We start from the raw sequence: 13,768 nt of genomic DNA on the forward strand, positions 1-13,768 counted from the left end.
CGAGAATTTGCGGTGGAACGGAGATGGATTTGGACGAATTTGACATCGAATTGAAGGTTTGTGTTGTTGTGAATTCAGCAATGGAAGAAGATGAAGACTGCAGCCGCAATGAGTTTGTGTAGGTTTCGTTTCGGTAACGGAAAAATGTGAATTGTTTTGAAAGTGATGATGAAGGTTTTGTGAATTTGTTGATGGAAATTGGAATTGGTGATTTGTATGAGGATGGTGGTGATTCGAAGGTGCGAAAATTGCGTTGATGATGGCGGTGGTTATGGAAGATTGTGGTGAAGTTGGTGGTGAATGTTGATGATGATGAAGGTGGAAGAAAGGTTGTTGTGGTAATTTTTGGAGGTTGAAAATGGAAGTTGAGAGTTAGTTAGGGTGGTTATAGGTGGAGGAGGAGGTTGTTATGGTGGAGAGAGAGAAAGTTGTTATGGTGGTGGGAGTGGTGGAGAGAAGTGGTTATAGTTTGTTAGAAGGGAGGGAAAAAATGAGAGAAGATAAATATGAATTTTTGTGGAATTTTGTAAAAAAGTGATTGAATGTGAAAAAAATGATTCATTTCCCAAAATTGACCATAAGTTTGACTTATATAGGTGATGTGGTAAGCCTTGGACCAATTGGAATGAGACATGTGGCACTAGACTTGTAACAAACTCTTAAGGACCAATAGCATTTGGACACATGACACTTGGACTCTAACAAACTTAAAAGGGATTAAAATGTAAATAACAAAAGTACGAGGACTAAAGTGAAAATTAAACTAAAATTGAATTGAAAAAGTAAATTGAAAATTAACGTAAAACGAGACGATTAAAAACAACAAAGCAGATTAAAACGAATCAGAAATATTATGTGAAATGACCAAAACGCCCCTAGGGACTAAAACGACTAAAACGACTAAAAATGACTCAGATGCAATTTTAAAGTGGATTTTTAACAGGGAATTAAAGCAAGAGCTTATACAAGCAAAATAAAAGACTCAGAGACAACATTTAGAATTTAAACAGGGTTTTAACACGTGTGTCATACCCCAAATTTCGACCACCTTACTCTGTTTTTACCCATTTTTGTCTATATTTCAAAACGGATTAATTTCTTTTTTTATTCGCTTTAACCAGTTAAAATTTCTTCAGTCGTTGTTTAATAATTTAAAGTCTTTTATCTTGCAAGTAAAATTTTGTTCGCGCTTTATCTGGTTGAAATCGCTTTATTTGGTTTTTTTAGACATTTTAAATTTTTACGCGTGCTTTTAAAGTCTTTTATTCTTTTCTTTGATAAATAAACCTTTTTAGGTAAATTCCTTTTGTTCGTATGACTAAACTATTTAAAAAGTTTTGTTCGTGTTTTAAAAACACCGCGAGTCTTAGTCGTCTCAGTCGAAGTTTTGACAGCTTTAAATTTTATTACTCTTTTATCACTTTTATTTTATTTTACAATTCAATTTTATTTTATTTCATTTTTACCATTTATTCTTTTTGCTTTTAATGTCATTTTTATTTTGTTTTTATCAACAATTTGTTTTGTCTTAAATCCACTTGTCACATGGTTATTGGCCCAAAGAGCATCCAAAGCATTTTCTTTCTCTCCAAGTTTCATTAAGGGTAGTTTAGTCTTTAGTCTATTCATCCTTTTTTTTTAACCTAGTTTTGGCTATAAATAGTCTCCCAATCATTGGTGAAAGGGGGCTGCACATTTCTCAAAGAGGCACAGAATTTCACAGAAAAAACACTGATACATTCAGCAGCTGCCAAAAACCCACACAAACAGAGTCCAATTTCGGCAGTCCCAAAAATGGCTCAAACACCCTTTCTTTTCAAGCTTTTCCCGTAAACAATTACCAATAGAAACTTGCAGCAACACATTTTTTGGAATTCAATCTTCAAACCAACAGTAGTATTAATACCATCATGAATCCATTTTCATAAAATCATCATCATTCATCACCGATTATACCACCAGCACATCTTCAAGATCTATTTCAATAATCACAAGCAATGATCCTAATCCATAACATATCATCCCAACAACATCAAACTTAAATCATTCCCAAACCGTAAAACCAACACACTCAAGCAACAACCAACACAAAAACCATCAATTCATACCAACACGCAGATCGAATTCAGCACATATAACACCACTATTCACAGATCAAAACACCATTTCTGGTTTCTTTTCATCATTTCATTTCGTCAAAACCGAATTGGATTCAACAAACGCAAGTCTCAAACGTATTAAACTCGGATTCAAATCGGAACAGAGAAGGAGGAACAGAAACGGATACAGTCCGAAGTAAAGAAGAAGTAGTGCGAACTCAAAACGAGATCGAATCTGTGCAAGGATCAATACTTAAGTCGAACCAGATTCAGCAGAGCTGAATCGGAACAACAAACAGCAACGTACACAAATTCAAGTCCAGAATCACGCGAGGAAGAAAGGAGGGAGCAAAAAGGAATCGATCCACTACAAGCGTTGCCGGATCTGAAAGAGAGAGGTAAAATCTTTGGCTTCCATTGCTTTATGTTCATGTTTGTGTGTTTGGATATAGGTCATGTGATTTTCTTTGATTTTAAGAAGAAGAAGCTTTTGTTTTAAACTGGAGGAAAGTTAGTAAGCTCAGAACGCATATCTCCCTTCAATTTGTTTTAACCCGTTTTCTAACTTACCAACCCATGGATCCAAACCGATCCAGCTCTTTAACCCTACCCGTAACTCATTTCAACACATCACTCAGCCCATTTTCAAATTTGCTTTAAGTCCATTACTGTTGTTTCTGTTTTCTGCTTGCTGTTGATACACGCCTGCATGCTCACTGCACCCCCCTTGCATCTCACCTTTTTTTAAACTCACGTATTTTTTTTAGTCATTTTATCATGTTCATTTTTTGGCATATTGTTTAAATCAATTGTCATGCATTATTGTTTCTAGCTCGTTTGTTGCTTTAATTTTATGCATCTTCTTGTTTAAATTTCGATATCATACATTTTTTACATATAGTTTTTTTTTATCTCCATCTCATATATCATAGTTTATGCAAGCTTTTTAAACAAAAATTACTCATGTTTTTTTTTTTTTTTAACTCATTTTTGTGACTTTGGTTCTAAGCATCTTGGAATACCTTAATCTTCATGATTTTTATTTTGCTTTAATATTTTTCAAACATTTCTTCATGCATTTTACTCCATAACATCTTTTGGGTAACTCTGCTTTAGTGTTTCAATTTCTATCTTGTGCATCCTTTTAATATTTTGACATCATGCTTTCTTTTGATAATCCATGCAATGCTTTTAAGTTTCTTATCATGATTGCTTTATTTCTAGTCTAATCTCATGCATTTTTATTCTTGCAATTTATTTATTTTTCCAATATCTTAGTGTGTATTTTAGGCATTGATGTAATTTATTTTTGAGCATCTTTATTTCTTGCTTTAGAATGCCCCTAGGATGGTATGTAATAGCTTAGTAATTGCACACACCGACACAAGCACCGACACTACACCATTTTATCCATGCTTGCTTTACTTTTCGCATCGTTACGCCAATTTACCGTTAGTTTAGTAAAACCTTTTTCATTCCAAAAATCAAATAAGCAAAAGTCAAATTATTTTCTTAATAAACCTTGGATCCAAATCCAAGTGATTTTCCCTTTATTTTCTTAATCAAATTCCTAATTGAACTTTAATTAAACTTAGACTCAATTTCTCAAAATAAAATGAAACAACCTCACTTCTATTTTATTCTTCTATGCCTTGAGGTCTCGCAACCCTTCTCAAAAATCATTTTCAAAAACCAAACTAAAATCAACCTAACCCACAAAAAATGTTTTTTATAAGAGTGAACTACGACGGTTTTGATCCCTTTTAAGGGTACGTAGGCAGAGGCTTTAATCCTTTCAAATCGATCAAATAAAAAAACAAAAACTCCCACTTCTTCTCCCTCCATTCTTTCACTTCAATTTTAAACAACAAATTTTCAAATAAAAATAAAGTTAGAAAGAGGTTCTCACGGAGTACCGTGAACGACGCGGGTGCCTAACACCTTCCCGAATCGTAACTTACCCCGGATCCAAAAAGGGTTTTTCAATCTCATTTTTCCCTTCCCAAGAATAAAATCGAGCAAGTCCGGTAGATTGAAGGTTCAAGTCCAATCAATGGCTTGACACCCGAAAATCTTGGTCTACACAAAATGGCGACTCCACTGGGGATCCTTCGCGGGTTAAGCCCACCTTTCTTTCTTTATTTCTTATGTTTTATCATTTGTATATACTTTGTAAATATTTATACGAGAGTGGTGAGATAAGCTCTATACCCGGGCTTGAGTGAACTTAAGATAGGATCGGGTATAATCATAGTATCCATGCCAAGAGTACTCTTCGGCATTGGTACATGTGATAACCCACTCAATGGAGGGACCTTGGAGGTATACCGTTGTTGTCGCGAGTACTCGCGTATGGCATGATACTTTCAAGGGACCGTCGAAGTTGAGAACCTTTAGTCACCTTTAACCCATCTTGGCCTTTTAGGACGTAGTGCGGTGGCTAGTCGAGAGTACTCTCGTATTGGTCGTCACGCGATACTACACCCAAACGAGACTAACCGATGAATATTGTTGGAACGAGAGTACTCTCGTCGCCTAACAAATATTCGGACGTGGTTGAAAACTTTGGGAACCTTGGTAGAACCCTTGTTACAAGTGCAAATGGAAACCTTTAGTCCTTACCAAATGGCGTTGTTATCCTTAAGCTCCAACATTGTATATCTTAAACCTCATCATGTATTCCTTGCATAATCATGCATACATGCATTCATCCATAAACCTTTTTTGCATCAAAAATATTGAAGGATTTAGACAAGTTTTTTTGTAAATATCAAAGGAATGAACCTTGTAAGAATGAACACCAAGCAATACAACTTCAAAAATCTTACCTAAGCTTTTGCTTTTGTTAAGAACTTCTTCTTTGGTTTCGTTCTTACCTTTTGAAAAGAAAACCGCTTGCAATATCTTTACAATTTTCAAATGAAACCATGTTCCTCTACGATGTTTACAAATTAGCTTCAATAAGTCCTTCAAAAAAAAATTCACATTTTTTGCATAAACATATCATGCATCATCTTTGCATTCATAGTTTCTAGTCCGTGTCTCATACTTTGTTTCTGCCTACAAAAGGTCAATCTATCAGTCTACTCGCATCTATAACACTCGAGCAAATCAGAATGGATCATCTTGAACAAGAGAATCACAAGCTTCATGAAGAGGTGACAACCCTCCGGGCCGAAAATGAGGTTTTGAGGAACTTGGTATCTTTGATGACGGTTGCACAGAGTCAGCCATTATCTCTTCCAGTTTGCAGCACTCAAGCTCAGACGGTTGCTTCCACAACCCCGATTTCAACAGTGTTTGCTAGTACTCCTCAACATGCTATGCTGGAAGGTTATCTTTGGAGTACACCTTTAAGTTCTGGTGAAGTATTTCGTCCTGATGTCTCTAAGGTTCAAGCTCCTTTTGTGCAACAGACAATGCCTATCCCTCAATTAGGCCCTTTGATCCCTCAAGCTGCTATGACCTACTCAGCTCCTTTGATTCATACTACTTGGCAGGGCCCTGGGTCAATCCATCGCTCAGAAAATGTGGTTGCATACGACCGGATAGCTGAACTGGAAGAAAAGTTTGACAGAATACAGTTGGAATTGAAATCTCTACGTGGGAAAGAACTGTTTGGGAAAAATGCTTATGACCTTTGCTTGGTTCCTAATGTCGTGATACCACCCAAATTCAAGGTCCCTGATTTTGAGAAATACAAAGGGAACATTTGCCCTGAGCTTCATTTGGTAATGTACGTGAGAAAGATGTCTGCTCAAGTAGGCAATGATGAGCTCCTTATCCACTGTTTCCAAGATAGTTTGACTGGTGCCGCACTGATATGGTATATGAGTTTGAGCAAGAATGATATCAAAACTTTCAGTGATTTGTGTGAGGCTTTCGTCCAGCGATATAACTACAACTTGCACTTGACCCCAAACAGAAAGGAACTACAGGCCATGACTCAGAATGATAATGAATCCTTCAAAGCTTATGCCCAACGTTGGAGAGATTTCGCTGAACAAGTTCGTCCACGTCTAGAAGAGAAAGAATTGACCGAGATTTTCCTGGAAACACTGGATCCGTTCTATTTTGAGCATATGCTTGCAAGTGCATCTGGCGATTTCGTGGATATGATGACCGCGGGCATGCGTATTGAAGATTGGGTTCGAAAAGGACATTTGATCAAAGAAGTTGTTCCCATTAATGGTCCAGAAGAGGAAGACCAGGAAATGAGTGTGGCAGAAAGTCAGCCTCAACAACAGTATCTGGCTTATCACCCTGTTTCCGCTGTTATGCCTGTCACAAATGCTCTACAAAATTCGGGTTATCAACCCCAGTTTCAGCAAAATCAACAACAGCCTCGACAACGGACTTCAAGGAAAAAGATTGATCCTATTCCCATGACGTATGCAGAGTTGCTTCCAAAGTTGCTTGAAAGGAATTTGGTCTATACCAAGGCACCTCTGCCAATGCCAGCAAAATTGTCAGCCCGTTACAGACCCGACCTCTTTTGTGCTTTCCATCAAGGGGCACCAGGTCATGATATTGAGCACTGTTGTGCATTGCAGAAGATAGTTCAGAAGTTGATCCAGAAAAATCTCATACCTTTTGAAGAGTTTTGAATTTGAATATGCAAGTTAATCCGCTATCGGATCTTGGTGCATGGAATGTTTAGCTGGAATTGGGTCTTTGCTGATGTTTATTTCAACTACTCATCTGTTTAATTAATATGTTTGTTTGTTGCTTTATGTTTTTCAAAAAAAAATCCTTTCGTCCCACCCGAGACGGAAGTGAACTTGTTTAGGGCTTTTTGCTTTATGTATTGTCATCATTAATTAAAAGGTCGCTTTGATCCCGACTTTGTTTTTATTTTGTGCTTTTTCTGGAAAAATGGTAATACAAAAAACCAAAAAAAATCTTTTTTCTTTAAATCATTTCCACATGTATGCATAATCAAAATGTTTATATCAATAATCAAATCATGCATTAATAAACCCGTTGAACACTTGAACCATGTGCTCTCTCTCGACTTTGAGTTCCTTGTATCTGAGACTGAAGAGAAGGATGATGAAGAAGTTTCCAATGTGATTTCTCGCCTACTGGGGCATCTTGTCCATCGAAGCTGCAAATATCAAGAAAGATTGTCCAGAAGAGGACTTTCATGTACAAAGACTTGCACGAGATGCTTCCATCTGCCTGCAGGGATATTGTACTTCAAGTGCACACTTTAACAGGGGCAACCCCCCCACCATCCCTCAATATACAATATAAAAGCAGTGCCCCACATGGAGGTCAAAGTTCTGTCAAAAGGATAAAGCAAGTATTTGACAAAGAAGGCTCGTCCCCGTGAAAGTCAAGAAAGTGGCTTTGTGCTAAAAAAATGTGTTACCTGATTCTAGGGGCAATGTATGCCTAATTACAAAGGATAGTGATGAACTTGTATGTCCTGTGAATACCGATGCAGTCAAGAAATACTTTGTAAAAACACAAAAAAAAAAAAAAGTAAAAGCTCGATAAGTCGCACACCTTAAAAGGCGGCTTAGGCAAAAAAGAGCGTCTCGATGGACTGAAAACCCGAAAGGGCGGTCCATGCAAAAGTTAGAGACATGTAAAAAAAAATGATGAAAAAAATGAAAAAGCTCGATAAGTCGCAAACTTGAAAAAGCGGCTTAGGCAAAAAAAAGAGCGTCTCGATAGACTGAAAACCCGAAAGGGCGGTCCATGCAAAAGTTAGAGACATACAAAAAAAAAGAAGAATGTTTATCCTGATAGATTGAAACCCGCAAGGGCGATCTATGCAAAAGTTAAGGATCATGACAAAGTAACTGCATCTGGTCGGACATGACTCACTTGGGGCACTTCAGCCAACAAAAGATTTCCGACTTATGGCAAGGTAACTGCATCAATTCAGATATGATTCATCTGGGGCATTTTCAACTGTCAAAAGACCTTCGACATGAAGCATCTGCAAATCAAAGCCTCAGAACAGTGGAATTCAAAGTTGTTAGAGAGCATAGCGGTTATCGTGTTCAATGTACCTTTTCCAATATAATTACCATTTTCCAAACTTTTTAAATCTTTGGAACCACGCCTTTGGCAGGTCACCACTCCTTTACATCTAATTTGAGCCTGTGCCCATTTATTTGAAATTCTCATTTATTCTGTTTGCATAATTTTCTTCTATTTTTGATGCGAATACCTAAAGCAAAAAATAAAAAAAAATCTTTTTGTAATGTCTTTTGAAAAGCATAAACAACAGGTACATCTTCTTTGAACTTATGAGTAGTAGAAACATACATCAACATTCGTCCCAAGGACAGTTAAACTCTGCAAGATAGTTATGGACAAGTGCTGTGCGATGACCTCTGTCAAAAAAAAAAAATACAAAAAAAAAAAAGAAGAGCTCGCTAAGTCGAAAACCCGAAAGGGCGGCTTAAGCCAAAAATGAGCGTCCTGGTGGACTGAAAACCCGAAAAGGGCGGTCCAGGCAAAAATTAGGGGCATACAAAAAGAATATATTCCCGGTGGATTGAAAACCCGAAAGGGCGATCCAGGCAAAAATTAGGGATTCAAAAAAAAAACAATACAAAAAAAAATGAATGAAAAATAAAGACAGAGGCATCACAGTTCAAGTGGGTCGAATGGAAAGAATGCACTTTGTGCTCGCTTACAAGTGGCGACTTCTGCCAAATTCTTGATTGATGAGTTGTTTCCCCAAGTGGATTGATTATTGGGCTTTCTCCCCTCAAGTGGTTTGATTATGGGGCATTCTGTCTCCAAGCGGTTTGATTATGGGGCATTCTCCCTTCAGTGGTGTGGTTATGGGTTGTTCCTCCACCAGTGGTCTGAGTATGAGCTTTACCCTGACAGTGTTTAACTCATCTCCAGTAATGTTATCCACAATGAAGATTGCCGAGTGTTTGTACTGCGGTGTCAGTCCATCTCTCATCTTACCTATCCTATTTTGTTTCATCAAGTTCACCTGTCATATACAGTCATACATTCATACATTCATGTACTCATACATTCATTCATACATATATTCATGCATATAAACATTCATGCACATATTGCATGCATACAAAATATCATTGCATTTACCACCTCGTGTCTTATTTCAACTGTATCTCATAAAAGCGTCTACCCCAGTGTGTCTGGTCCAGAGATGTCATTCACTGTAAGCCCGGTGGATTCCGGCGAACTCTTACCAAGCCGAGTGGATTCTCGCAAAACTCTTATGAAGCCCAGTGGATTCTGGCCAACTCTTATCAAAAGTCGAGTGGATTCTCGCAAACCTTTCATCAAAAGCCGAGTGTATTCTCGCAAACCTATCATCAAAAGTCGAGTGGATTCTCGCAAACCTCTAATCAAAAGCCGAGTGGATTCTCGCAAACTTCATCAAAAGCCGAGTGGATTCTCGCAAACCTCTAATCAAAAGCCGAGTGGATTCTCGCAAACCTTTCATCAAAAGCCGAGTGGATTCTCGCAAACCTTTCATCAAAAGCCGAGTGGATTCTCGCAAACCTCTAATCAAAAGCCGAGTGGATTCTCGCAAACTTCATCAAAAGCCGAGTGGATTCTCGCAAACCTCTAATCAAAAGCCGAGTGGATTCTCGCAAACCTTTCATCAAAAGCCGAGTGGATTCTCGCAAACCTTTCATCAAAAGCCGAGTGGATTCTCGCAAACCGTTCATCAAAAGCCGAGTTGATTCTCGCAAACATTTCGTCAAAAGCCGAGTGGATTCTCGCAAACGTTTATTTTGCTTCAAATGGTCAGTCCCCAAACCACGGACAGCTTGTGTTTACCTGTCATTCCCTTAATATGTCGTCCCCAGCTTGTGTTCAAGAGGCGTCACTAATCCAATACATAAAAAGGTCATCCTCAAGGTGTTTAATTCATAAATGTCACCAATCAATTTGTGTTCAAGTGGTAGATCCCATCCAATAATCACTTTATCAATACTAATTAATATAGACAAGCTTTATCTTCTGTACTTCCGTCTTAAGCTTTATTTTCCGTCTCAAGCTTTATTTGCCATCTCAAGCTTTATTTTCCGTCTGAGCTTTATCTTCAGTCCAAGCCTTTATTTTTCGTCTGAGCTTTATCTTCAGTCCAAGCCTTATCTTCCGTCTGAGCTTTATGTTCCGTTCAAGCTTTATCTTCTGTATGTTCGTCTTTACCACAGAAAGGTAATAGACAGTCTTTTCTCCCCAGTGACCTATCAGTTTGTTCCCCAGTTAGTTTATTTTTGTCGTCTTTGCATTCATACTTGCATCGTTTGCATTCATATCATTATATTCATAAGCATCGCATTCTTAGCTTTTCAGCTGGTCAAAATTTGGTGTACTTAAGTATTTAAGTCTCTTCGACCCATCGATTTAAAAGTCTTCTTTCAAATCTTCGTGACGAAGAAACTTAAATAGGGGCATCTGTCATACCCCAAATTTCGACCACCTTACTCTGTTTTTACCCATTTTTGTCTATATTTCAAAACGGATTAATTTCTTTTTTTATTCGCTTTAACCAGTTAAAATTTCTTCAGTCGTTGTTTAATAATTTAAAGTCTTTTATCTTGCAAGTAAAATTTTGTTCGCGCTTTATCTGGTTGAAATCGCTTTATTTGGTTTTTTTAGACATTTTAAATTTTTACGCGTGCTTTTAAAGTCTTTTATTCTTTTCTTTGATAAATAAACCTTTTTAGGTAAATTCCTTTTGTTCGTATGACTAAACTATTTAAAAAGTTTTGTTCGTGTTTTAAAAACACCGCGAGTCTTAGTCGTCTCAGTCGAAGTTTTGACAGCTTTAAATTTTATTACTCTTTTATCACTTTTATTTTATTTTACAATTCAATTTTATTTTATTTCATTTTTACCATTTATTCTTTTTGCTTTTAATGTCATTTTTATTTTGTTTTTATCAACAATTTGTTTTGTCTTAAATCCACTTGTCACATGGTTATTGGCCCAAAGAGCATCCAAAGCATTTTCTTTCTCTCCAAGTTTCATTAAGGGTAGTTTAGTCTTTAGTCTATTCATCCTTTTTTTTTAACCTAGTTTTGGCTATAAATAGTCTCCCAATCATTGGTGAAAGGGGGCTGCACATTTCTCAAAGAGGCACAGAATTTCACAGAAAAAACACTGATACATTCAGCAGCTGCCAAAAACCCACACAAACAGAGTCCAATTTCGGCAGTCCCAAAAATGGCTCAAACACCCTTTCTTTTCAAGCTTTTCCCGTAAACAATTACCAATAGAAACTTGCAGCAACACATTTTTTGGAATTCAATCTTCAAACCAACAGTAGTATTAATACCATCATGAATCCATTTTCATAAAATCATCATCATTCATCACCGATTATACCACCAGCACATCTTCAAGATCTATTTCAATAATCACAAGCAATGATCCTAATCCATAACATATCATCCCAACAACATCAAACTTAAATCATTCCCAAACCGTAAAACCAACACACTCAAGCAACAACCAACACAAAAACCATCAATTCATACCAACACACAGATCGAATTCAGCACATATAACACCACTATTCACAGATCAAAACACCATTTCTGGTTTCTTTTCATCATTTCATTTCGTCAAAACCGAATTGGATTCAACAAACGCAAGTCTCAAACGTATTAAACTCGGATTCAAATCGGAACAGAGAAGGAGGAACAGAAACGGATACAGTCCGAAGTAAAGAAGAAGTAGTGCGAACTCAAAACGAGATCGAATCTGTGCAAGGATCAATACTTAAGTCGAACCAGATTCAGCAGAGCTGAATCGGAACAACAAACAGCAACGTACACAAATTCAAGTCCAGAATCACGCGAGGAAGAAAGGAGGGAGCAAAAAGGAATCGATCCACTACAAGCGTTGCCGGATCTGAAAGAGAGAGGTAAAATCTTTGGCTTCCATTGCTTTATGTTCATGTTTGTGTGTTTGGATATAGGTCATGTGATTTTCTTTGATTTTAAGAAGAAGAAGCTTTTGTTTTAAAATGGAGGAAAGTTAGTAAGCTCAGAACGCATATCTCCCTTCAATTTGTTTTAACCCGTTTTCTAACTTACCAACCCATGGATCCAAACCGATCCAGCTCTTTAACCCTACCCGTAACTCATTTCAACACATCACTCAGCCCATTTTCAAATTTGCTTTAAGTCCATTACTGTTGTTTCTGTTTTCTGCTTGCTGTTGATACACGCCTGCATGCTCACTGCACCCCCCTTGCATCTCACCTTTTTTTAAACTCACGTATTTTTTTTAGTCATTTTATCATGTTCATTTTTTGGCATATTGTTTAAATCAATTGTCATGCATTATTGTTTCTAGCTCGTTTGTTGCTTTAATTTTATGCATCTTCTTGTTTAAATTTCGATATCATACATTTTTTACATATAGTTTTTTTTTATCTCCATCTCATATATCATAGTTTATGCAAGCTTTTTAAACAAAAATTACTCATGTTTTTTTTTTTTTTTAACTCATTTTTGTGACTTTGGTTCTAAGCATCTTGGAATACCTTAATCTTCATGATTTTTATTTTGCTTTAATATTTTTCAAACATTTCTTCATGCATTTTACTCCATAACATCTTTTGGGTAACTCTGCTTTAGTGTTTCAATTTCTATCTTGTGCATCCTTTTAATATTTTGACATCATGCTTTCTTTTGATAATCCATGCAATGCTTTTAAGTTTCTTATCATGATTGCTTTATTTCTAGTCTAATCTCATGCATTTTTATTCTTGCAATTTATTTATTTTTCCAATATCTTAGTGTGTATTTTAGGCATTGATGTAATTTATTTTTGAGCATCTTTATTTCTTGCTTTAGAATGCCCCTAGGATGGTATGTAATAGCTTAGTAATTGCACACACCGACACAAGCACCGACACTACACCATTTTATCCATGCTTGCTTTACTTTTCGCATCGTTACGCCAATTTACCGTTAGTTTAGTAAAACCTTTTTCATTCCAAAAATCAAATAAGCAAAAGTCAAATTATTTTCTTAATAAACCTTGGATCCAAATCCAAGTGATTTTCCCTTTATTTTCTTAATCAAATTCCTAATTGAACTTTAATTAAACTTAGACTCAATTTCTCAAAATAAAATGAAACAACCTCACTTCTATTTTATTCTTCTATGCCTTGAGGTCTCGCAACCCTTCTCAAAAATCATTTTCAAAAACCAAACTAAAATCAACCTAACCCACAAAAAATGTTTTTTATAAGAGTGAACTACGACGGTTTTGATCCCTTTTAAGGGTACGTAGGCAGAGGCTTTAATCCTTTCAAATCGATCAAATAAAAAAACAAAAACTCCCACTTCTTCTCCCTCCATTCTTTCACTTCAATTTTAAACAACAAATTTTCAAATAAAAATAAAGTTAGAAAGAGGTTCTCACGGAGTACCGTGAACGACGCGGGTGCCTAACACCTTCCCGAATCGTAACTTACCCCCGGATCCAAAAAGGGTTTTTCAATCTCATTTTTCCCTTCCCAAGAATAAAATCGAGCAAGTCCGGTAGATTGAAGGTTCAAGTCCAATCAATGGCTTGACACCCGAAAATCTTGGTCTACAACGTGAAAAGACTAAAATGCCCCTAGGGGCAAAATTGACTCGAAATGACTTCAAATGCGAATTTTGAAATGGATTCTGACATAGAATTGAAAT

At 36.7% G+C, this 13,768-nt stretch overlaps 1 protein-coding gene across 1 annotated transcript; it reads left to right on the forward strand.

The window, feature by feature from the left end:
- The first annotated feature begins 1,499 nt into the window (after positions 1-1,499).
- On the forward strand, positions 1,500-13,413 carry LOC146921760 (uncharacterized). The gene has a single exon (XM_085715050.1). The coding sequence runs from the start codon at positions 5,216-5,218 to the stop codon at positions 6,704-6,706; it is 1,491 nt and encodes a 496-aa protein (XP_085571176.1). The 5' UTR covers positions 1,500-5,215; the 3' UTR covers positions 6,707-13,413.
- Positions 13,414-13,768: the final 355 nt, after the last annotated feature.

This window comes from Medicago sativa, chromosome 5, assembly GCF_051527215.1.
Source record: "Medicago sativa cultivar Bolivia chromosome 5, Bolivia_mono, whole genome shotgun sequence".
Taxonomy (NCBI): Eukaryota; Viridiplantae; Streptophyta; class Magnoliopsida; order Fabales; family Fabaceae; genus Medicago; species Medicago sativa.